At 38.3% G+C, this 26,635-nt stretch overlaps 1 protein-coding gene across 1 annotated transcript; it reads left to right on the forward strand.

Moving 5' to 3' along the window:
* Positions 1 to 1,976: 1,976 nt before the first annotated feature.
* LOC113153434 (voltage-dependent calcium channel subunit alpha-2/delta-2-like) lies at positions 1,977 to 25,724 on the forward strand. The gene is given in 38 exon segments (XM_026347060.1): positions 1,977 to 2,285; positions 8,552 to 8,633; positions 12,721 to 12,837; positions 13,219 to 13,278; positions 14,823 to 14,867; positions 15,013 to 15,148; positions 15,255 to 15,386; positions 15,537 to 15,594; positions 15,693 to 15,743; positions 17,243 to 17,342; positions 17,478 to 17,639; positions 17,739 to 17,849; positions 17,953 to 18,031; positions 19,035 to 19,084; positions 19,266 to 19,355; positions 19,481 to 19,546; positions 19,855 to 19,929; positions 20,049 to 20,123; positions 20,311 to 20,382; positions 20,552 to 20,623; positions 20,998 to 21,059; positions 21,201 to 21,277; positions 21,374 to 21,434; positions 21,512 to 21,609; positions 21,701 to 21,791; positions 21,899 to 21,961; positions 22,045 to 22,148; positions 22,665 to 22,763; positions 22,896 to 22,987; positions 23,085 to 23,132; positions 23,384 to 23,455; positions 23,802 to 23,954; positions 24,045 to 24,097; positions 24,351 to 24,406; positions 24,705 to 24,828; positions 24,911 to 25,020; positions 25,157 to 25,239; positions 25,611 to 25,724. Coding segments are annotated over 38 exon segments (3,309 nt in total). The 5' UTR covers positions 1,977 to 2,169.
* The last annotated feature ends 911 nt before the right edge of the window (positions 25,725 to 26,635 follow it).

Raw genomic sequence — 26,635 nt, forward strand, 5'->3', positions numbered from 1 at the left:
AGAAAAGTTTCCTGTTCCATTGTCTGAGGAAAGCGCTTCATGGATTTGGTACAGTACAAACGTTTCCACACTGTAAATTCTGTTTTAGGCCCAAAGTCAGTCATTTCTATGCATTTTATTTCTCAGGAAACACAAAATCCCTCTACACTCACTCCCTCCGTCAAAGGTCAGGATCAGATTCAATAACAGCAGCTCTGAGGTGACGGGAGGTGGGGATTCAAGTCTTGGTCAAGGATGCTGAGCAGGGAACTTGCCCACATGGGGAGATTTAACCTGGCTCGTGGAGTGACCCTACACACCCTGCTCATTATTGAGTCACAGGTCCCTTTCTTACTTTTGTGCACATCAGGTTTCAGTGTATAGAGGAGCACATGTGCTCTAAGTCTTTCAGATGAATGGCACGGCTCCCTGTGCTCTCCCACAGTGTAACTACTGTCCCCTGGTGGTAATTACATCCAAAACCTCTCGTAATGACCTCAAGATTGTCCTTGAAAGTGAGTTAATTGTAGTCTGTCAGAGATGTCAGATCATAATCACTGCAGTATGGTCCATGCACTTTGTTATGAAGTTGCATAATGTTTCTCGATTGTACTTTAATTAGATTTTCTAAATATGAAAATCAACAAGAAACACAAATTTAGGAATAAAGCCAAACTCCATGTAGACTCAAGAGCATTATTGGTGGTGGCAGTTCTCCATATTTTTATATTCCCATTTGCAGATATTTTATCTTCATTAAACGTATTTCAGAATTTTCTCATTGTTAGAAATGATGTGACTACCTGTTAGGGTATGTGCCTACACAGCTGTTTGTATAGAGTTGACAGGTGTGAGGGAAGCTCTATCCTTAAAATGTTTAATTAATTCAAGCATTTAGTGGCATCTGGAGTTAAACTGGTTGTAAAACAATCAAACGATATTTATATTTCCATTTACCCTCAGTCAGTCATGTCACTCATTATTTTTTTCACTTGCATTTTATTTTAAGTCTTTTATATTTCTCAATTTTACAGCACATTTTCTAACTTGTGATTTATTGCCCAGTATGTTTAAATGATTTACTCTTATCGAACATGCCTGTAATGCACGGCGAATGCTATATAGTTTGTGTTACTTCAGTGTGAGGTCTTACATGGCCTGTGCTATTTATGCTGCTATAGAGCCGAGAGATTAACATCTGACTCTGAGCCACTATGTTTTAGTAAAACCTTAGTTAGAGCCTTCATTGATCATATGATAGAATAAATATGAATATGGAGGGTAAAATAAAATGAAAGTACTGAAATGTGTAGTTTAATGTACTGCCAATTAATTGATCAATCAATCAGTTATTTCTTTCAGGTCTAGGTTTTTGTAAATGGGTTTATAAGCCATAATTATAAGGAACCATTGGTTTATTCTTATTCTTAATAACATTTTAGTTTATTTGATTATCAAGTCATTTCAATGTGAAATCATACCAAGCCAGTATATTCACTAAATTACCAAAACCAGCTGATTTGTAGGGAACACCAGACTTCTGGGGCTTAGTAATGCAGCCTTGAGGTAGTGAAATAGTAGTTACCCAGTTTCCTTTTTTCCTTTTGCTGCATTCAGGGACCTTTCACTGTTGTAACTGTTGCATCCTCCTGGCGTACAGTAGCCCATACAAACGCAGGCTTTCGGTCAAGCTGGTATAAAAACTATATTTATGCCTATGACAAATCCCACGTGGCTCTGCAGAGATAAATAAAGCCAAACTAGATCCTTCTGCTGCTCCTCTGTTGCCTGGTGAGCGTGAACGCGCCTGGATCCGCGGGCTGCTGATGAGAGAGAGAGAGAGAGAGAGAGGGGGGTGTCGTGAACGCGCCTGGATCCGCGGGCTGCTGATGAGAGAGAGAGAGAGAGAGGGGGGTGTCGTGGACGCGCCGGCCTGTGTGATTGTGGTGGAAGTGTATGTGGGAGCAGGAGGAGAGACTCTGCAGTGTCTTGGCAGCTGCATTAGTGCATCTCCCACCGTCCGCGATGCCTCCACGGCCAATGCCTGCCTCCTCCGCGTCCACTTGACGACAGAAAGTGGTCGGGAAACGGAGCCGGACGTTCACGGTACAGCTCTCTTTATGCCCCGGAGACAGTCTGGAGCGTTTCATTCACGCACCGAAACCCCGTGACGAGAATTTTTAATGGAAAATGGCGATAGGCAAAAAGTCTTGCAGCATCGTCTGCTTGGTATCTCTCCAGATGATCTTGATTTTCAGCGCATCGTGGCCTGGAGCAGAGGGTCTCACCTTCCCCCAGCAATACACGTAAGTGACGGGCACCCCGATTTAAAACGTCGTGGAGCTGTGATGAGAGACAACTTTGGGTTTGTCCACTCAGCTCTGGTGTGAAAAGACACTTCAGTCACCCTTTTATTTTGTGCTGTTACATAATTTGACAGTGTTGGCGATTACATCAATGTAAATGCTGGGTATTTAAAGCTCGGTGCTGTGTGAGGTGTAGTTCACAGACACACACAGGAGAGCTGCTTCACATCATACATGAGCCATGTTTCATTCTTTATGTCAAACAGAAGACCTCATTCATGTTTATTTATCAGGTTGGCTTTGATATTAAATTTGTTGTATGTGGGTCTCGTGATCAAATAATAAGTCATAACCTTTATTTTTAGATACTCTGAAGCCTGGAGGCTACAGATGTGTTTGCATATGGCTTCATATTAACAATGTTCATATGTTACTGTAATTTCTCCAATCCTGTCAATCAGAAAACAAACCAAAAAAAAAAACAAATAATGACAACAATGTTGAGCTGTTCTGCAAAGTGGTACTTTTCTCTAAGTTAATTAATGGCAAGGCTGGCTTTAATCAGTTAAAGTAGTCAGAGGCTCGTTGTATTCGACAGGCGACATGAAGTCAGTGCAGTTGCTAAAACTGCAAAAGGACTTTTTTTTTTTTTTTTGCAGGGTTTTCCTCTTGCTGTGTGCACGAGTAGCCTACTAGATTTTGCCATGCAGACTTTGAAGTAAATAGCCTCCTTTTGCAAAACTCTCACCTTTCCTAAAACCTACTGAGTAAATCAACATGACTACAATAGCGACTGGTACTGCTGCTGCACAGTAGTGTTAGTAACAGGCCTGTTATGCTGCACAGAAGAATGAAGGTGTGCTTGCAGGAGTGAATTTCTACTAAACGCTGCATTACAATGAGCATTTCCTCTGTTTTTTCGATCATGTACTTAGTTCATTCATAACCTTTAACCCGTTGCTGTTAAGTACAGCTGGCACTTTACTTGAGACTACAGTTTTCTGGGCCCACCTCCAGGCTCTGCAATCAGGATGCTCTGGAGGGAGGAACAGGCCAGATGGTCCACTCATCTTTGGGGCAAACAGTGAGGGATTTCTGACCAATCACCACTGGAGAGCCAAGGTGTATTTACCAATTAGGAGAGGGGCTCTATAAATCTGTGAGCTGTGTATGTGTGTGTGTGTGTGTGTGTGTGTGTGTGTGTGTGTGTGTTTTATGATGAATTGGGTTATTTCAAGTAGGGTATAGCTACTCCTCTCTCCTCCTCCTTCTCATTTTTGTCGATTTTTCTGCTGAGTGCTCTGAAACAGCTCCATAGCCCTCTGCCCTGGGTCTTTTCATGTAAGCTAAATGAAGCAGACTGAAGAACAGCATCTTATTCCAATTCAGAATTAATACTGCAGCACTGAGGATTTATTCCCCCTACCCTTTTCTCCATTTTCCCTCTTACCCTTTTCAGTTTTTAATCTTTCTGTCCCTTGATTTCTATCCTTGCAGATAGATAGATACTAATTTGCTTTACTTAGGCGTAACAAAGCTAATGCTCTCTTCATTGTCTATATATTTGGAGAGCCTTGTGTTTGTTGTCTTGATATTATCTTAATATTTTCAATTTGCTCCACAGTCACGAATAATAAACAGATACAAACCAGGCCTGTATACATTATACAAAGTAAATTAGAATAAAATGAGTTTAAATTCATTCTTTTTCATTTACAAATGGAGGCATGAAGAAAATCAACCACTAGATTGATTATTGAGAGTAAAGTAGTAATAAAAAGTCACAAGCCTCCAGAGCTCAATGGATAGTCTGTAAATACCTTTTTTAAGAAGCAAGCCACAGTAAACAGACAGTACCAGCAAATTCTTACATTTTGGAACTTAGATTAATAAGAGAACAGTTAATTTTGTTTTGTTTTTAGTTTTCTGTTAATTGACAAAACAATTAATTGAATTATAATCTCAGCACTGCTTGTTTTGGGTGACATACTTTTTACAGTCTTGTGGTTCAAGTCAGTGTTGCTTCTTCAGTGCTTAACCCAAACATAGTTTTTTCCAAACCCTAACCAAGTGGTTTGACTAATTTGCTTGTTAATTAAATACTAACTTCGGCAAGAGCCGGCAAAGAGCATCTTAACGATGTAAATGTTTCTTGTATAAAGTCACAGAGCTCAGATAAAAGATGATAAATTACCACAAAAAGGTGAAACACGACCAAAAAGAGAAACAAAGCTACTACAAGAGATTAACACGAAACACATGTAATAATAAACACATGACAACAGAAAATAAACATAAAGTGACCATAAAGAGGGAGAGGAAAGTGACAACAAATGTCATGGTAGATAGATAGATAGATAGATAGATAGATAGATAGATAGATAGATAGATAGATAGATAGATAGATAGATAGATAGATGTAGCGCATATACATATAGCTATAAATATGTCCTCTATCTGCTTCTTTTACTCCACTTGTCATGCTGCTGCTCCACCCTTCAACCTCTCGCTCTCTCCGCTGCAAGTGAATATGGGTCACATCACGTTGAGCTTCTCTCCCTCACATCCCAGGGGCGTGTGAGTGTAGCAGGTAACAGAGTAGAAGCTGAGTACATTGTGTTGTTCAGTCTCCTCATCGCAGCACTGCGATACAGTTGTTTGATGTCCCACAGGGCTCCAGACGAGAGGAAACTGAGCACACAGTAAAAAACTTAAGGTTGTGCTTCAGCTGCACTGACTCACACAGTTACCTCTGCAGTTCTCTGGCCTACAGCCCTTTATCAAATTTGATGTTTTACACATTAATTTTGAATTAAGGTGTGCCGAACAGGCTGATCGATATAACAAAGTAAGCACTATTTTTGTGTAAAGCAAAAAGAAAATGCACACCTATTCTAGTGAGATGCTGCATCACAGGTAGTCGTAAAAACAAAGGGAACAACATACACTCATTGCTTTGATTAAAGATAAGCTTTTAAATATATTTTAGTAAATAGTTTTGCTTCAATTCCAAAACATTCGAGGTTGAGATGCATGACACAAGTAAATGAGACATTTGTTGCATCAGACATGTTTCAAAATTGACATTACACAACACAGATTGTGACTGAGATTTTATTAAACCCATATTACAAGATGTGATGAACCTGCAGGATTGTACGGCACACATCGGTCTTTAAAAGAGCAAAAGAAGCATAGAGGCTGATGTTCATCATCCTCAAAAATGCTATGCATCTGAGAACGCCATTTGATGTGAGATAGAGGGTATATAGTCTGATTGTGTGTTTTGAGTAGAATCCTACAATTGCTTGTGAAAGTCTGAATCGTGTGAAAATCGCTAGTTGCTTACTCACCACAGAACTGTTCATTCACAGTATCATTTTAATTTGATCAGCCAGACCTTGAGTTAAGGGCAAGTAAATTATATTGTATTGATGACAGCTTAATAGAAAATTAAACATAATGACTAGTATCTTAAATAGTTTAATCAAAAAATACAAGTTTTCATTATTTTGCTACTTTCACTGTTGTCAGTATACAAAGGGACACAGGTTTTACCTGCTGCCGCTCTTTTTCAGTGGATTCCTCACATTTTTCTGCTGCTGCCTAAAGCTGAAAAATAATTTCATTTTTAAATAGTGCTGTGCTCGTCGAAGACATTTTGACTGGTGTTCAGTCATGTTTTCTGAATGGGCGTCTAGAGCGATGGTCTTGATGTTTCAGTACTTAAAAAAAAGAAAGTTCACATCTTAGTTTTTAAACAGCTGCTTTAACATTGTTACTTTCATAAGCCTTAAAGTACATTTCTGCTTAAAGAAGAGATGTGTGGTAGTGAGAAAAGATCTGAGACTCAGTGGAGAAAAACTGTGTCTTCCTGTGGATCTGGACAGTTAAGACAAGATTTGTGGCTCCTCAGACACTAGAAACAAGCCCAACAAGACTCTAATCTGTAATGTTGTCTAGTAACTCTGCTGGAAGCTGTCTGACCGATAATGGATCGACTCTCTGAGCACTTACAGGATCCAGGCTGATTTTCTGGGTATTAAGATTTATTTCCTTGTTCACACTTCTTTAGGTAGAAAGCTCATCTAAATGTTTTACCTCCGCAACGTCTTCTTGAATCCATTTCGTCAGACTGAACGACAGGATCACTTTTCCAGCCAGTGAATGAAGAATGAAAGGGAAGGGAGGCAGGTGAACAGAGGGCACTGAATCTTTATCGAGGCTTCATCCATTCAATGAACCTCAGGGTCTCTTGAGGACAACATGGTAACATCTAGGTATTCAGGGAGACTGTAACCTAAGCAGTATAATAGTATTTACTACAGTATTTAGTCTTGTAATGTCTGTTATGCATTTTAAGCAGCTCAGTTCCCAGTGGCTAATAACGTTTGCTTCAGCACGGCATCGATGCACTGAATATGAAAGACATTAGTTCTTATACTGCAGTGCGTTGCTTTTGTGCTGACAGGTTATGTAGGATTGCTACATTATCATTGAGATCTCATTTTGCAAGAAGAAAGAGCACAGATTGTCCTGTTTGTCTAATGTTGACTGGTGTGAAACGTTCTTAGTCAAATGCTCAGTGAAGGCAGCAAGATGCTGTTTTTGTTTTATTGATTCAAAATTAACATTATGGCAAATTGTATTTATTCACAAAAATGTTCAACAGAGACATTAGAATGAATAAAAATAACAAGAAACGTGTGGCCTGATAGAGTTCGGATATATTTTCCCATTTCATGTTTAAATGACATCTCAGTGCTATTAATCCATATACTCTTATACACTCTTCTGTGTATTGCCACAGAAGAGTGTGTTATCGCCACCAGTGTTGTAAAATTCTTGTTTCTGAGAAATCATTTTGGCAAGATGGATTGCTTTAATTGCTGGATGGATTGCTTTGTATTTACTTTAAATACTATCGAGCCCATTAAACTCTGGCAACTTTTCCACCACTTGCAATTTACTGTCCTTGTACTTGTTTTAGTCAATTCAATGCCATTCCCTTATTCACTAAATATTGTTGTAAAATCTCTTATCTATTATTGGTGCAGAACTTTGATTGAATGTTTCTTGTTTTAATGAGCCCAGTTCTTACAAACTGTTATACTCACAGGCTTGTAACTATATTTTTTAAATAAAGGGCCTTAAATCTATCTTCTATCTACGGTGATACAGATATGAACATATACTAAAAGCACTTTAACATCCAGGATGGTGCTTGTGGTATTTGTGTGGGAGGGAATTAGCTGCTGGTGGTGGATCTGGCGCTTCTGGTGGGTGTGATTCATGTGTTGGAGTTGACATTTAAAAGAGAGATTGGTGGAAGCTCTGATGCTGTTGGACGCTTATTAATGAAATAACCAATACTAACTAATACAATATAAAATATAAAAAATGTTATAGGTAAAAAAAACATTTTCTATCGGTGTTGGTGCTGGCAGTCCTCCATCATCAGGTGCAGTGTTTGGAATTGTTGATATCACTGGTTTCCAATGTTGATGTTGTGGTTTTTGAGGAACTCTCAAACCTAAAGTGGTCTAATGAAACAAAAAGCAGCTCATGCTGTGAACACAGGATCTGTGTCCAGCAATAGATGTTGCTACATTAAAAGGAGTTTGCACAACACAAACCAAGTCAACAAGGTAGAAAGTGGAGCGGGACGAGTAAAACTGGCAGACTTCTGCTGATAAGTATCCATTATGCAGTCTGCAGGAGCTGGGTGAAGAATACATTAGCTCTTTGTTCTGTGCCCAAATGGAAACTGCTGCCTTTACCAATTTGTTGTATTCTTATTATCTAGGACAATCTAAATAATATTATGTAAATGTTCCTTTTAGAGCAGCAAGAAAAAACATGACCTTGAACTGATACTGTATTAATAACAAGCTCAAAATCCATTAATAGTACATATGGACATTAAAGACCATTTAAAATGAAGTACTCCAGAACTTGTGTGATTTTATATAGTTCCAGAAAAGGTTTCTTTTTGGTAAATGATCAAAAGAATAATTACTGAATCTATGTTATGTTTGGTAATCAGGCACATTTACATATTCTACTGTTTAAAAGACCTTGCTGATCTGAGGACATTGTTTAGTTATTGATCATATTTCTGTGTTCTTTTGGCTCCATACTTAATATCTTGATTGCTGTAACCTTATAAATTGTGTTGGATGCAATGTGCACAGATCTGTGAAACACACACACACACAGATTTATTTTATTTGTTTGTGTTGACAGTCTGTGATGTTTATCCACAGGATAATGCACTGGGCCAGGCGAATCGAGCAGGAGATTGACAGAGTGTTTCAACAAATCACTGGAGCTCAGCAGTTGAAAGGGGTGAGTGTGTAGCTCTTTTTTTATAGTATACTGCTCTTACTCATTACGATGTTGCATAAACACAATAAGAAATACATTGAGAAGATGGCTCAGTGTGCAGAATAGATGTGAATCCATTCCCAATCCAGTTTAAGAGCTAAATTTAAATAGTTACATAAAACAATAAAAACAGTTGCAGAAGCTCCTGTTTTCCACGGCAGACATAAAACTCTGTAATAGCTGTCATATTCAACCGTTTTCAGGCTGTATCCTCAGTTTTTAAAATGTCATCTGCAAATCTTTCTGGCATTTTGTGCGTTGTTTGCAATAATTATCAATCTTGTACATATAGCAAAATAGATACTTGAACACGCCTACAGTGGTTGGAAGAGAATATCTATGTTTTATGAAGTCATGAACTTAATAACACCTACATTCATGAATACTAATTCAGACGTTTCATAAGATGATCATTTAATGCCTGTGCTTGGTGTCTGTAGTGGCACAGTTCACATTTACAGACAGCTGAACTAATTTGTTCAGTTCATTCACAAGGCAGGTACATTATCTTTTGCATTAATGTGATCTGATTCCTGCAGCGACTCTCTACTGTAATGATTTATAATCATGTAAATGAAAAATCTGGTTTAAAGTTAGCCCTGTGATGGACTGTACCCTGCTACTCGCCCCCAGGTTTATTATAATGAAAAATGTCTTTCAGTGTAACAGTGTTTGTCTTATTTACGAAAGGTTTTAAATAGTATAAGAAAAAAAGTGGAGGTGTTTTGCGCAGATGAACAAGGAATGTTAGGCTTTTACTACACAGACATTACTTGTTAGTTGAATTTATTTATTGTTTAGAATTTGTGGGATCTCCTAAACCTGCCCACCAGAATCACTGTTTACTTGTCTAATTAGTTATCAAAGTTATTTTATATCTTCATTGATGTGAACAGGTGCTTGGGGAGAATGGGTTGTCCCTGAAAAGCCAAAGGCCAAAGGCCAAAAAACAGGACCAAATGTTATCTGTAGGGGGCAAGAGAGCCCTTCTCTGGGAAGCTGTGTGGGGGCGTTCCCTCAGTAGAGAGCAGCGGCACGTGTCCTCTCTGTTTGTGTCACAGCAGAGCAGATGGTCAGCCTACAGCCTGCAGTAATGCCTTGATGTGAGACTCACTTGTTCATTCAGTCTTCATTAATTCGTCCATGCTCCTGAAACACTACGAATCTGTTTCACTCTTCATGGAGCGACCAGTACAAATTGGAAATGCCCGGAACTTAAATAAAATGTCATTTTCAATCTCTCAGCCAATAAAAATCCATGATTTTATATTTGTAGATCATTTTGATGGTGTCTGTGATATAGCCCTGCTCAGCTTTAGATTATTTTGCCACTTGCTGGCTTACGTTCTTAATCCTAATGTAGCATGTTATTAGGATTAAGAACAACATACAGTGACCTGGCATAAATGCTATTCATTCAGCACGCATCAATCAGAAGTCAAAGGACTGGCCAAATAAACATTTTGATGTGACGATGATGCTTCAGAAAAAGTTGGGTCATCACCAAAGTTATTACAGCTCATCCTGAGGGCGTGTACTAAATTTTATAGCAGTCCATCTAGTGATAGTTACTGAGACATTTCAGAACAAATAATATAACTGTAACGACAGCCATGTCTGCAGCATGGCTAATAAAAGTAAGTTACCTAAGTTTTATCTGCTGTACAACATATTGAATATGTTCTAAATGGGACCTAGTTCTTCACAGATTCATAGAGTTCTTTGCTGCATGTTTCCATCTGTGCGGCGCGGGCCAATAAAGCATCTGGTCAGTACACAACCTGAGGGACGTCTTGACGTTCAATTGGTGAAGTCCATTTACAGGGTGAAAGCTGTTATGCAGTATGTGTGCGGCTTTGCCAAATGCATTTATCCAGGTCACTGTCTCTCCTCCTGTCCTGTCATCACCATCTCTTAGATGTCTTTACTCATGGGTCCAAGAATCCAATGGCCTAAAAGAAACACGACAGAGAGATGAGACAACAACAGCAAAATATTTCAAATGCTTCTTGGTTAATGCATTTATTATATTATTTTGTTTTACATCATAACTGAGTTTGAAGTAAAATTGAAGAAGAAATTTGTCTCTAATAAAATTTCACGCAGCTTTGTCTGCTTTTATTCCCATAACACTTTCTGGTGTAAGAAATCATAAGGAATATGTTGTGAGGCCACATTTCATGTCTTCTGATGTTTTCTGTGATGTGTTTCCACGTGTGGACTAATTTATTTTAACTTTAGGCCCTCTGGAAAAGAACATCTGGTTCTGGCTCTTTCAGTTCGCAGTGAGCTTTAGGCCCAAATCAGAACAGTAAACATATATTTTCTTTTCAAATAGGTTTTTAATATGTAGGTTGTACCAAAAAGCTAAACGGAAATTAATTAATTAGGCCATTGACAGAAAATAATCTGCAGACATATGAATAAATGGTTAATAGTTTCACTCATGTTTCAAGTGGCCAAAATGTTAGAAACACCTCTTAATACAATGTATTGTAATGAAAACAACCATAAAAACCTCCTAGTGGAACAAGTATGGAAAAGGTTATGTGAACCTTTGGAATAATAACCTCTTAAAAGCTAACTGGAGTCATGTGTCAGCATACCTGGAAGAAAATTAGTCTTTAGGTGTGGACTAGAGCTACTTTGACTGACAAAAAACACTCAGACTTTTTTGAGCTTGTGCCGCACAAGAAGAACATTTATGTGAGCCATGCCTTGCTAAAAGGAGCTTTGAGAGGATCTACAATCAATATTTGATTATTTACATAAAGCTGGAAAGGGTTACAAAGTGATGTCAAAGACTTTAGAAATTTACCAGTCTACTGTTAGACAAACAATCTACAAATGGAGACACTTTGGGACTGTACCTACTCTACCAAGAAGTGGGCGGGCAGTCAAAATGACCCCAAGAGCACAACAAACACTCATTAATGAGGTAAAGAAACAACAACAGAGTGACAGAAAAAGATTTAAAGGCATCACTGGAAATGGCTAAACCATGAAATTTCAAAGGGTTCACATACTTTCTTGCCACTGTACTCCAGTACAACTACTACACTACCCACTACGACCGTCTTTTATCAATATAAGAATAAAGGTAAAAGCTAATCTGTGGTTTAAGGACACGCCATGAATCCAACATAGAGTTTTTTTTATATAGATTTTTTAAGAACAAATTTTAGATAAAACTTAAATTAGTTGTTTAACCGTTTGCCTACACTGTCTTTTACAGAGTCATAACCTGACTTCATGCTTTGTTCTTAAAGACTCAACCTCTCTGAGCTGTTGTAAGATGTTAAACCAGGAGTTTTGGTACAGTGTTTTGTTGTCTATTTTAAACTAATTGCTGCCATTAAATTAAAAGTTAGCACATATTTTTCAAAAATCAATTACATTTCTTAATCAATATTTGTCATGTTGTCTTTGTTCAATTTTATTTATAAATAAAAAATTGTTTATTTCAATGGTTTGCAAAGCATTGCATTCCCTTTAGTTTGACATATGTTATACAGTGTTGCAACTATTTTGGAATCAGAATTTAAGGTTTTAAAAAAATCTAAGAAACATGAGTAAGAAAACTTCCACTTTGTGGTCGAAAGACAATTTGTCTCATTTTGAAATTGTGATTCTGCTGTGAAAACTATTCCAGAGACAACAGACACTGTGTGTGTGAATGGATTACATGAAAGGAGCCATATTTAGATTTGGATTAAACACACAAACACGACAAGTGACGGTTCCCCTGTGTCCTCAGTATTTAAATATGAAAAGGATTTGCTTTTGCAAATTCATGAGCTTTGAATTATAAGTCTGTGTTTGCTTTCAGGTTTGCTCCGAGATGTTGAGATTCAGTGTGTTTGTTTCTTTAGTTTTACCACATACAGAATATCAAATATCGCCACGATAACACTGCTTTAACAAACTGCATTAGTGGGAACACAGTTAAGTTAGCGCGGACAATAAAAGTCATTAGAAAGACATTAGTTGAGGAGACACAGACTTAACAGCTGTGACGTTTTTAACATTGTCCGTTCAAAATTGACAGATATACAATGAAGAAAGAAGACGGTTCAGCCTGGTAAAGAATCAGCCCCGGAGGATTGTGGAGAAAGTGGCGTCAGATATAGAAAAGCTCCTGGCCAAGAAACGCAAAGCTCTTGATGTAAGTCTGTGTTAGTGTGTTAGCTGTGTGGGAGATCCAGCTGGGACAGCTGTGGATGAGTTCCTGACAAAGTAAATCTTTCTTGCAACACTTGATGACTTAACATTTAATAAAGAGATATTCTAAGCATTCAACCATTGCTAACAGTAGGTTGATTCCACACAACCTCAGCTGCAGATAAAATATATCCAGTAGGTCCTTTTTTTTATATATATATATGAATAATATGATGGCTACAGTCTCTGGAAAATACAAAACAAAAGAACTACACAATGCCAGAAAGTATTTAATGTTTTTGAGAGAGTTCACAGTTTATTTGCTTGTTTGATTGTTTGTTACACCCGCACCTCATGTGTGTATTTCTCTGTTGTCATCGTGCAGAGGTTAGCCAGTGAAGCAGAGCGGCTGCAGAGAGAGCATCTGTGGCAGGATGGAATCAAGGTAAAACCTGAAAACTATATTTACACTTACTGAAACTGTTAGAAATCATTTTACTGAGGATTTTGTTCAAACTAATTCTCTATTTACTTATTAAATTACACTTTGAATATATATAGTTCATATAGTTCATCTTCACATAGTGGAATTTTACAAAGTTGGGGTTATTGAAACCAGACGGGTATGACTGTAAACGCTTTTGGTCTAAATGGGATGACTTGAGAAAGAACATTTACACCAGTCAGCCGAGCAGATCCCTGAGCACTCGGCTGGGTGAAACAGATGACTGAGTGCACTCATCCGTGTGGTTCTGTCGAGTGCTGAACACATTGGCATGCCACTTTTCCACTCGGTCTGTTTCATTTGCCCAACAAAATGAGACGCGGTTAACCTCATCTTCTCACATTCTTCTCGGAGGCATTGAATGTCCCTGTCATTTTACTACGCCGGTTTGGTGGTTTTACATGTTTTTATCTCGTTCACTCAAAACTGTGCAGACTTCACACACTGTTGACTATTTTCTGATGCATGCTAATCGCATCCATTCGTCGCAACCAGATACAGTTGCTGTTAATTTGTTCTTTTCTGTTCTGTGAAAATCAAAAAATCCATTCAGTTTGATGGTAGAGTGTGCGTGTACAGTGTCATTCAAAAGATAACTAGAAACAAATGTTATACAATCGTAGTAACATTTTGATAAAACACAACTTTCTGTCCACATTAGCACACTTACTTAAAAGTTGAGATTAAAAAAAATAACACAGTAAAATCTGATGAGGAATGAACTGAATGTATTCAATAATACATAAATACAATCCAATAAACCAATACATGTCTCATCATATGCCAAAGGTAACACATTTGGCACCAGACTGAATTACTGACAGGCTCAGATTTAAAGAAGCAGAGCCATCAAGAGGCGTTAATATAAATGTCTCTCTTGGCGTCACTGATGTCTGATGTTCTCTGCTGAGAACAGATCTTTATTAGTAGCAGCTGGATGGCGACAGCAGAGTTGTCATGTTATGTCATGAAGTATGTTGGGTCTCTGTAAAAACTAAGACTAACAGATGGCGATGCCGCTACCCAGGCCTTACAGCCTGTCTACTGATTCATAATGTGGCAGCGCTGCGCAGAAAACAAAAGTGCACATTTGGTGGGTACAGTTTCACAAATGGGGGTTTTTGCTGCTTTTCTACTTTCTATCAGTGTGTTTTTATGTCCTGCCATCATGGTACATAGTATACCAGACGTTGTATCATCAGGTTGGCATCTGTGTGACTGTGTTAGTCTTTGTAGTAGAAACGTATTAATTATATTGTGGAGCACGTTGTTGCATACACTTGCGTAGTAATGAGAGAACACTGATTTCCCACAAATATCTGTGACTCCAGCTTTAAACAAGGTAAAACAGGTTCAAATTGATATAAGATATGGAGACATGCGTAGATAGACATAATTACAGTTACATGCTAGTGAAAAATGTTTTAGCAATTATTGTTCTATTGTTTCATGTCAACACTGAAGCCTTTTTTGTTTTGTTCTAGGAGCTCGACATGGCTTATTATGACTCTAAAGCTGAGCTGGATTATGTGAGTAAGGGTCAAATAAACTGATGTTTTAATACTTACTCAGGGTTTTCGGCAGAAAGAATATTTTATATGTTTTGTAAATTGAAAGTGTCTTATTGAAATGTGTTTTTTAAAAGGCAACAAACGCTTTCTGTTGTTCCCATAGTATTCGATGGATGGAGAAGGAGTGGTGGAAAATCCCTCTCATATCAAGCTGGAGTTTGTTTATGACCCAAACTTCAAAAATAATGTCAACTATTCCTACACAGCTGTTCAGATTCCTACAGATATTTATAAAGGAGGCAAGTGTACTGTGAATGTTTGTTTTTTTTCAGTTTCAGTTATTTGTGATGTGATTTCATTTATTCTAAGGAGCGTGTCTATCATGTCTTATTCTTCTCATATCAGCTCCAGTCATTCTGAATGAGCTGAACTGGACTCAGGCGCTGGAGAAGGTGTTCATGGAGAACAGTCGGGAGGATCCGTCACTGCTGTGGCAAGCGTTCGGGAGTGCGACGGGAGTTACCCGCTACTACCCAGGTAAGCTTCAACAACCAAGTCTTGTGCTTCCAGTCCCAAAGCTGCATGTGAAGAGTTAACATTGTCCTATTAAATAAATATTTGTGTGATAAACACAAATTCAGTCGTACTTTAACAGCATGAAGAAGTCATTGTCTTTCACTTACACAGCTACTCCTTGGAAAGCACCAGATAAAATTGACCTATATGATGTCAGGAGGAGGCCATGGTAAGTGATGTTGCTTTTTAAAATTTTCACAGTTATATATTTAATGCGCAGTGGATTTAGAGAGTGAAAATGTTCAGATCTATTTTCATGTGTCACAGGTACATCCAAGGTGCTTCGTCCCCTAAAGATATGGTCATTCTTGTCGATGTGTAAGTAACTGCTACTGCTACTTTGAAGATATATCTTGTGTTCAGTAATTATCTTCCTTAAAAATGTAAAATAGATTATACAGGCAAAACATATATGTGTTTTTTACTACTACCTGTGTCCCTGCAGAGCAAAATGTTCACTTTCTCTGCAGTTTTAAATAATTAACTGTTGAAAAATTTTTCTCAGCATTCCTTGCACTTCTTTCTTACTCACAAGTAGCTCGCTCCTTTGCTCCATTGGTCCAGCTTGCCTGAGCAATGAGTATTGCAGAAAGAGGCTAGACTGTAGTGAAGCTGCAGTAGGAAAGTACATTGGGCTCTGACTCTGCACCAGCATCAGCTGAGAGCATGGCTCGTGCTGATTGTCGTGTGAACAGCCAGTCGGTTATGTTGGCATTTTGTTGTACTATGAATCAGACACTAGAACAAAATCTGATTGGTTTTTATAAGAGGGTCATTTAAATCAGAGAAGTACCATGATGTGTTGTTGCTACAGTTTAAAGAGCCATTAGATTTACGGCAGACCCTTCACTATTTAAAGGAATAGTACAATATTTTGGGAAATATGCAAGATAAGACAATTGATGCCATTTTTACGTGTGTTAGATAAAAAGAATCCATCAGTCAGTTAGTTGTATTACCATGAAGACCTTGAGACAGGGTGAAACACTGGACACACTCAGCATTATGTTTAACTAACTGGCAGCTATCTATGGCTTCATAATTTACAGATAAAGATATCTTTTATAAGTCCCACCAGCTGACAGTTGAAGTGTTTATGCTTAAACATGAATCAGAGAAAGTTCTCTCTCCTGTTTTTGTAGTGGCTCTGACAGTAGGATGTATTTCACTGTTCCCATCATTGTATTTCACTGTGGTGATAAAGTGTTGTTCAGAGGTTCTCTTTGCAAGGTTAAATCTGTTATTGAGAAGAATGAGGAACATAGGAGAGTAGCCCTCAAAACATTTGTGTTTGCTCATCACATATTCATCATGTTCTCCTCTGAGGCAGCCATTTATTAATGTACAAATAGGAAAGTGTGTGTCAATATTTTTCACAGCACCGAGGTTTTTGGTGTTTGCAAGTTTAGCAGCATGCTTCCTCGCTGCAGTCTTCTGCCAACGAAGCATGTGTAGTTTTGAGCACATGCAGGCAAAGAGAGAGAGAGAATACACTGTTAGCATGTTAATCATACTGAACTTTTTAAATAGGCTTATTGGATTATTTAAAAAAAAAACTCAGTTTATCTGGAAATGTTCTATCTAATCAACAACTGATGTTTTTGTTGAGCTAATTTTTTCTGACCTGTGCTCCAACTAGGTTTTAATTATTGGCACAGAATGTGCCTAAAACAACACACAATCAAATCATATTTAGCAGCAGGGCTCATATTCTGTATGTCTTCAGTGTAAGAAGTGATTTTTGTGTTGCTGCATGGTCTTGCAGAAGAATATCAAATGATCTTATTTAAGCATGTGATACTTGTGCGTTTACTCAGGAGTGGCAGTGTCAGTGGACTCACCCTAAAACTGATCAAAGCCTCGGTCATGGAAATGCTGGACACTTTGTCTGATGATGACTACGTTAATGTGGCGCGGGTTTGTATCTGCTGCACTTATTATTCTTTCCGATTCTCCATTTTACATCTCTGTCTTTGCCTTGTTGCACCTTTCTCCTTCCATTTGAAGTCATTCTCTATTTGAAGCCTGACTGTGTGTCTTGCTGCTTTTTAGTTTAACGAGAAGGCCGAGGCTGTTGTTCCTTGCTTCAAGCATCTAGTTCAGGCTAATGTGCGCAACAAAAAGATCTTCAAAGATGCAGTGCAGCAGATGCAGGCTAAAGGCACCACTGATTACAAGTCGGGATTTCATTTTGCCTTTAACCAGCTGCTGAATGTAAGTGACAAATGATTTAGATCGACTGACTAATTGACTGATTATGTCAATAACTGCATTGGCACACGATTTTACTTTCCTCCACCATGTTTTTTTTAGAAGACAAATGTCCCCAGGGCTAACTGCAATAAAATAATCATGCTGTTTACTGATGGAGGAGAAGACAGAGCTCAGGATGTCTTCATGCAATACAACTGGCCCAACAAAACGGTTAATTATTACTGATATTTACTTTCTGATAAAAGCCATGCAATGTTGTATTATAAACCCTGTGGTAACTTAAAAAAATTTTTTACTATTTGTACACCCGTAGGTTCGAGTATTCACGTTTTCTGTGGGTCAGCACAACTATGATGTCACACCTCTACAATGGATTGCATGTACCAACAAAGGTGAGCAATATTTTCTATGTGATTAATTAATTTGTTTTTATTTGTTATTCTTGTGGTTACTGTTGTCAGGTATTGTTGTCAAGTATTTGTGGTATTTTGATTGGCTGCAGCTAGAGATTTTAATTTATCCAACACTTTATTATTCATTACTTTTAGCTAATATAAGTTTCTCTTCTCACTTCATGACTGGTTTCCATTCTCTCAGGATGATTGGCATCTTAGTGGTTATTGAATTTACTAAAGCTCACTTGTAATCCTATTTGATTGCTGTTTTTCAAACTTAATTTTTCAGTTTATTTAAATCATTGCTGTAATAGGCACATTCAGACCGCACTGTTAAATATTTGTATACTTTAAACTATTTCATCAAAACTTAACAAAATAAAAACTGCACTAAGAACAGATACATAAATCACTGAGCCTAATGTATATAAAGTGCAGTGACCATATTAACGGACCTGACTAATGCTGTTGCTCACAGGGCTGCGTTTGACCACACAGAGGTCAGTCTTGTTTTGTTCGGTTGTTCAGTTTTACTCTCAGTTAAGAAATCTTTCCAGGGCCTCTTGTGTTTGTAAGGATTTGTTTTGCAATCATTTGAGCATCTCACAAGATAATTTGTTTATATTTCTACTTTACATATAAATAAACACTGAGCTGCATTGAACAATTACAGTAACTGAGAAAATTGGCAAATCTTCATCTTTAGTGCCAACTGCAGAGTTGTGAGTCAGGACTACAATCATGCTCTCCGCCAAGCCCTGAATCATGGTCTTTTGGCTGATCTGATGGTCTAGGGAAATACATATACCTTGATTTTACAGCTCTCTGGAATTGCTTTTTACATTTCCTGTCTGTGCGATTTAAGAGACTGAGTCACTGCTCTAGTAACATTTAGTAAAATCTGGAATATTTTTAAGTAACACTCATGTTATTTTCTGATTGCTCACATTTCCTCACTTCCTCGCTCCCTCTATTTGTCTTTTTTCTCTGTGCTTGCCAGGTTACTATTTTGAGATCCGTTCCATCTGTGCTATAAGGATTAACACCCAGGTGGGTTTGTCTAGTGCCTCTGACACAGCTGATCCCAGTTCACTGTTTCTAGTTCCCCTTGTGGTGTTCACTCCCTCTGTAGAAAATCTACTTTCATTTGTTTGCACATCCATTATCCCTGTGGGCTGATGTTGGTTGTTCTGAGGTTGCAGATGGTCACGTATGTCTTTTGTTTTGTCAGGAGTACCTTGATGTACTTGGACGTCCTATGGTTCTGGCAGGCAGTGAAGCTAAGCAAGTTCAGTGGACCAATGTGTATCAGGATGCTTTGGTGAGAATGCAGGACCTCCACTGGGTGGATTTGTGCAAACATAGTAAATGCATTAAACCAAAACTATATATGCACTGAAATGCTTATAATATATATGGTTTGGGGCTTGTCTTCGCAATCTGTAGGGTCTTGGCATGGTAGTAACTGGGACCCTGCCTGTATTTAATCTCACAATGGATGGAAACTCACAGGTAATAAAACTAAAAGCATTTCTACCCTGGTTGGTACTGTACATAAGGTTATTGGATTATGTATTGTGGTCACAGCATTTAAATGTGCTAAACACCTAACTTGGCTGTAACAAACAACAAAATCCACACACCAGCTCCTTTATAACAATATCTATCTTTTTATTGTAAAGCCAAAAAAAACTCAAGGGTTATAATCACATGTTGTGGTGTATGTTTGTAGTTTACCTTCACAATTACCATAGAGATAAGACAGTGATAATCATTTCATTTTCACTTTTACTTAAACTTTTAACTTAAATATGCTGCAGAATCAGCTGATACTAGGTGTCATGGGAGTCGACGTGCACCTTGATGAGATAAAGCGACTGACACCGCGGTACAATGTACGTACACCACATTAACACCACTACCAGTCACCTTATTCTTCTTTAGTACTTGAGATGGACAGACACGTTATCACCATCTGTTTCTTCCAACTGTCGCTTTTTTATTTCCTAAATAGCTTGGAGCCAATGGGTACATATTTGCCATTGATCCAAATGGATACCTTCTCCTTCATCCTAATCTACAGCCAAAGGTGAACTACTGTATATTTAACCTAATAATTATATTTGCATTGTGTGTAAATAGGGGACATTACAGGTCTATTTGTGTTTCAAGCACTGCTGGCTAATATTTAGTTCATAATTAACATGCTTTTATAGCTGGTTAACATTTGATGTTACTCTAATGTAAAGTATCTTTTTCCTACTCGCTCCTTTCAGCTTGTTAACCTCCCTGAACCTGTGACACTGGACTTTCTGGATGCAGAGGTGGAGGACAGCAACAAAGAGGAGGTGAGCACCTAATACAACTAAAAAGCTTTTGGTTAAAGTTATAATGGGGCCTGTAAACAACATTATATGCTTAAGGGTGATCTGCAGTCTGCAGTGCTTTGTGCAAATCACTGAAGGCCCATGCAACATTTATGTGACCAACATAACTGCGACTGTTTCCTTTCTTTAGATTCGACGTCAAATGATTGATGGAAGACCTGGTGAATTGCAGATCAAAACTCTCATCAAGTCGATTGATGAGGCAAGTGTTCAAACATTTCTTCAGTCTGACTGTAGATATAATGTAGTGTTCACTAACACATTTTAATACAGTGTTAAATTATCTGGGTGAGGTGGATATGTTAAAAGAAATCTTTGATAACCTGTTTCATAAACACGTTTTGTGGCGATTCATCATAGCCTTGTGTTTTCTCTGTTAGGATTTTTGAATTAATTGAGTCTGAGTATCGTGTTTTAGGAAAACTGCAACATTAAAACTCACAGTCACTCATCCTTAAAACAGCTAAACTGTTAAAATTTTACCATAGTGTAAACATGTCAAGTAAAACTATTTACACTGTCGCTGGTGTACTTTAGTTGCTTTGACTGAATACTAATACGATATCTTTTTTGTAGCAATATATTGATGAGGTGTACAGAGGCTACACCTGGACTCCTATTAACGGCACAGATTACAGGTCGGTGACTGCTATGTTTTGAATTACAAATAATGAATCCACCATCTCTGTCCTGGTGAGTTCTGTACACAGGAATGGCTTCACTGTCTTTTTTTTCCTCCTCCTTCATGGTCCTCGCTGTTGGGATGCTGCCACCTGCAGTCTTGGTTTGGTACTTCCCCCCTACAATGAGTACTACATCCAAGCAGATTTAAGTGATGTGATGCTGCAGCTCCAGTGTAAGTACCAGGGAGAGATGTCTCCTTTATACATCAGTGGACACATACAGCTGATGAGATGAAAAACTATAATTACCTTTTCTCTCTCTGTCACAGATATGCAGTCTTTGCTGCCCAGTTCCTTTGAATCATCAGGACATGTGTTTCTGGCCCCGAGGTGACTGCAATCTCTAAAATTTTCTTTCTCTATCTGTTAGTGAAACAGGTTCTTATTTATTCGTGTTCTCTCTGCAGGGAATACTGCAAACGTCTGCAAATTTCTGACAACAACACCCAGTTTTTGCAGAACTTCCTCTCACTCATGCTGGATATTTCTCCAGAATCCGATGAGTGTGAGTTACATGTGTTAACAGTTGTTAGATGTAGTTTATCTACCACACCGTGGACACACCAATGACATCTTCTGCTTTTATTATGTCTCAGGTGACCAAGGCCTCATCCACAACCTAATTTTGGATTCTAGGATCATTGGGCAGCTGGCTTCTCGTGTATGGAAAAACAAGGAGCTGAATTCGTGAGTCAGCTTGTTACAGCCTGTCTACATGGCAAAAAACTCGATATACGTATATACATGCAAGACAGAACCACAGAAGTTGCTAATTTAAGAACTGCTTCTTACAGGTACGGCTTCCTGGCTGTATTTGCATCCACAGATGGAGGAATAACACGGGTTTTTCCCAACATGTGAGTAACGTAGTTAATTTACTCAATCAGTCAGAGTAATATCAACAAATTAACATTTAATGATTTGTTTTATTTTTGTTCAGAGCTGCTGAGATATGGGATGAAGACCCAGAACCCTTTAATTCAAATTACTACAGGAGGAGTCTTGACAACAGAGGTTACATGTTCAGAGCTCCACTGAGATCCTGTGAGTAACTGAACAAATTTTACTTTACTATAAATGTTGATCGAAATAATAGTCTTCCATATAATTCCTTCAAAACGACACCTGTATATATATTTTTACTTTAGATATAATATGTTTTTTAAACGAATATGTCAATTTGTGAGCTATAGGCTCGATGGACATTTCACAGAACTACAACATGTTTGTGCTAAGCTAATAGCTGTAATTGAACAACTGCAAAATATTCTGTGAAGTTTATTTTTTGACCTTGGGATGAGCATATGTAACAAAATAAAAGTATGGAACATCTTTTAACATCTTTGAATGAAAAAAGTGGTTACAGTCACAGCCAACACATGATCTGAACAATACTGCTCATTTTGTTGCACGTATGCATCTCAAGGTCAACATTTAACTTCTGTGACAAAGTATTTGTCACAAAAACATGGTTAACTTCATTTGAACACAATTTATATATTTCTCTGACATTTGTGAATTTGAATAAGCTTTTTACTTACCTGTTTTGTTTGTGAACAGCTCTGGACGACCCTCTAGGTGCCGACAATGGCACAGCTGGAATTCTGGTTAGTTCAGCTATAGAAGTTAATTTAGGAGGCAAACTGCTCAAACCTGCAGGTAAGAAAAATACTTACTGTGTGGAAAATCACAGGTTGATGTGACGTATCGCACGCTGTGGGAGTCAGCATTACATCTCAGCTGCTTCTGCTTTGTCCTCTTTATTAAAATTGGCTGCTGTGCATCACTCAGTGGTCGGAGTGAAACTGGATTTGGAAGCATGGGTCGACAAGTTTAAGATCCTGGCCAGCAACGTGTCAGACAGCAGGCAGGGCTCTCACAAGGTACGGAACAATGTGAGAGGTAATGAAAAATGACCCAACTAATACTGAATTAACTCAAAAGTGACATTATTGTCTCATTACATATTTTGTTAAACAGTGTGGACCGTCCAGGAGTTGTGAGATGGACTGTGAAGTGAACACGGATGTAAGGACCTCCCTCCTTTCAAACACCATCTTGTTATCAACCATGATATTAGATTAGTGATTGACTTTATTCTGTTTTAACATTCAGAGAACTATAATCAAGTGTACTCAAAATGGCATAGCATGCATTCAGATTTACACACTTTGCTGCAGGTTTATACAATCACTTTTAAATATCACAACCTTTATTCTGAGGTTTTCTGCTGCTGTGTGCAGCTCTCCTGATGTACTCTACTGTGACATTATCTCTAGGACCTCCTCTGCTATCTCATCGATGACGGTGGGTTCCTGGTCATGTCCAATCAGAGAGATCACTGGAAAAAGGTACATCTGTGTGTTTCTTATATATGTACACCGTATATAAGGAATTGAAATTATGTCTTCAGGATTTGAGTGTCTTTTCAGTGTAATCTCCTCCTGTACCACTAATCCCTCTGAAAATCCTATTTAAAATTTGTAAGCAGCTCTTAACACCTAATTAGTCTTTGAGTCTGTCTCTTAGTTTTGATCAATGTGAAGCACTTGTCAATAGATTAGAATAAGTATTAATAAAAGAAACTAATGAAATCCAGCAGTTAAGGATATATTTAAACAAAGTGTGGTTCAGTTTCCAGATGCACAGTTTTTTTTCTTCTTCAGTTCAGCTGTCATTTCTTTGACTTTGTAACAGATTGGCCTGTTCTTTGGTGACGTGGACCCTTACCTGATGCACGCACTGTACAACAACTCTATCTTCAGCCGCCGTCAGTCTTTTCACTACCAGTCTGCATGTGAACCGGTCAGCAGCAGCCACACTGGTGCAGCACCAAGAGGCATCTCTGTGGTAAGAGAAAACATCGGGCGTGCAGATTTTAGATTCAGGCTCATTTTTAAAGTGACATTCTCTTTTCTCTAACTGCTCTGTTTTTTGCAGCCGTCCATCGCTGACATCCTCAGCTTGGCCTGGTGGACATCCACAGTGGCATGGTGAGACTGTGTTTACTGCAAATCAGATGACACCAGGAGCATGTGAGGTGCCCTTTAAAACAATCTTAATGGTGTCCAGACGTCTGCACATGAAACCAGGAAGGCGAATCTAATTCGTGTGCTTAGCAGCTGCCCCTCAGTGCTATTTTCAGCTCAGCGTTGATGTCGCTGTGACATGTGTTTACTGTTATTTATTGATGTCTCCAGAATTCACTTCTTTCTTTAACGAGGTGTAATGTGATCACATTTTCAGGTCTGTGATCCAGCAGCTACTGTACGGACTGGCCTATAACAGTTGGCTCTATCAAGGTGTGTGTGGGACTATCTAAACAAATATTTAGATTAATTAGTCTCATTTTTGTTTTTAAAATGACTTTTCAGTAAAATGTGATTGATCTAAGTAACGTCTGCAAAAAAATGTTTTAGCATTTTAAATTCATATTTACACTAAGGGTATAGCCAGCAGCTTGTCTGCATTCAACATCCTGAATTTGAATGTACAGCAAAATGGATTAAAAACCAAACATTTAGAATAACTCAGCAAATGTGTTGCAAATGTCACATAAAACGAATTGAATTGAATTTGAATGTGTTTTTCATCTTTCAGCTGATGTCCTTGTTGATGGGTTAGAGACAAAGGAGAGCAGCTGTGTGACCATCCAAAGCCAGTTCTACTTTACAAACACCACCCACTCATACAATGTGCTGCAGGACTGTGGAAACTGCTCACGGTGTGTTTTCTGAAATGTCAGCACAATGTGTTGCACTCCATAAATATGGAGTTGGCTAAATATCCATCACTGTCTCCTACAGGCTGTTCCATGCAAAGCGGATAGAAAACACCAACCTGCTCTTTGTTGTTGCTGAGACGCTGCCCTGCAGCTCGTGTGAGATAGAGAGATTGACCCAGGTCAGGACAGAGTGTATCCTTTCTGCGTTGACATGCTCTCTGACGCTCTAGACTCTGTTTTCATTTTTGCTGAATGTGGAAACCTCATCCATCTTGTGTGGCAAGTTAAGTTAATTTTCACTGTTACTTCCCGTAATAAAAACAAACAGTTCAGGAAGAGAATCCATGTGAAGTGCTGAGCAATGCACGATATCGTAAAGGCCCGACTTCCTGTTTTGACTACAGTGCCTTAGTAAGTAAACTATACTATACTGTAAGAATCCATGTTTGCCGTAGTGTTTTGCCTCAGTCCCTCAGTTTGCAATGGGACCTTCTGACCACAGAGACCTGTTAAAAAAGCATATAAATAATATATTGTAGAGAAATTATTGATTCATTGATTATATGATTTTATATTAACAACATACTAACAAAATACATAATAGTATAGTATAGTACAGTATATTATATAATTGTTTATGCTTGAAAATAATTGTTTCCTTGTGCTCAAAATGTCTCAAAACCCTGAGGACTGAAGCACAAACAAAACCACAAGAATTTTCTTTATGTACAACTGATGTGCAATTACATAAGGAAAACGTTAACTGTTAACTTTCTTTGCAGGAAAACACGTCAGAGTGTGGAGGGGGTCATTCTCTGCAGTCCTCCCTAGGAGTCCTTATCTTTATTCAACTTATTCTGCCTCTCTTTCATCTCTGACATGTGCAAATGCTCTAACATCTTTCATCTCATCGGGTTTAGGCTCAGATCTGCTGAAAGTCAGATGAACTGCATTGTGCTCAGAAAAAAAAAACTGGATCAGCTCTTAGTGCTTTTCGCCTTATCGCTTCTGCATTTATTGGTGTTTTAGGGCTTGACTGCAAAGAGAATATGCTACGTTTGCATGCTAGTTAATTCAACCAAGGAAAGTATGTTTGAAATTTTTGCACATGGGCTCGGCCATGTGAACAATCACCAGGCAGCCTAGATGTACTTTATATAGACCAACAAATTACCAGCCAGCTGGAACACGTCGGTCACGCCTCCAGGTTTAATTGTGGTAGTGAAAAGAAATAAAAACACACACAGATGAGCAATACAACAATTTTAAACTACTTTGATATTTCATTGTCACATCCTGACATGTTGTTGAACAGCTCTGAATATATTTTTTCTTAGCTGTCAGTTTAGCAGCATTTGTGTGAATGTAGGGCACCTTATTAGACGAGACTCGCCTCAACTCAGCTGTATGTTGATTGTTACTATAGTGGCTGGGTAAAGTAAACCAGGTTTACAGAATTGACAAGTTTACATTAGGCGCATCACACGTTAAGCTAACTGCAGCAAGAAAATGTAAAATGATAGACAATAAATAAATAAAAGGCAGGATCTGCTGCTGGTAGAGCTTTGTGGTTCAGACTCCCATTTCCTCAGATGCTGCTTTGTAGCGACTTTTGCTTTTGTTGGCTTAAAATGAATGATCAGCGCCTGTTTTCGTTTGCATGTCCAGTTATGGTAATTGCTTGCACATAAAGGAGCTCCAGCTGTTTTTACATGATAGTAGATCTGGGCCTTAACCTTACATTCACATCAGTGTCTTTCAGTTCACCTCTGACCTTTGCCAAGACAGTCTAAGTACTACCAACTGT

The sequence above is a fragment of the Anabas testudineus genome, chromosome 5 (assembly GCF_900324465.2).
Source record: "Anabas testudineus chromosome 5, fAnaTes1.2, whole genome shotgun sequence".
Taxonomy (NCBI): domain Eukaryota; kingdom Metazoa; phylum Chordata; class Actinopteri; order Anabantiformes; family Anabantidae; genus Anabas; species Anabas testudineus.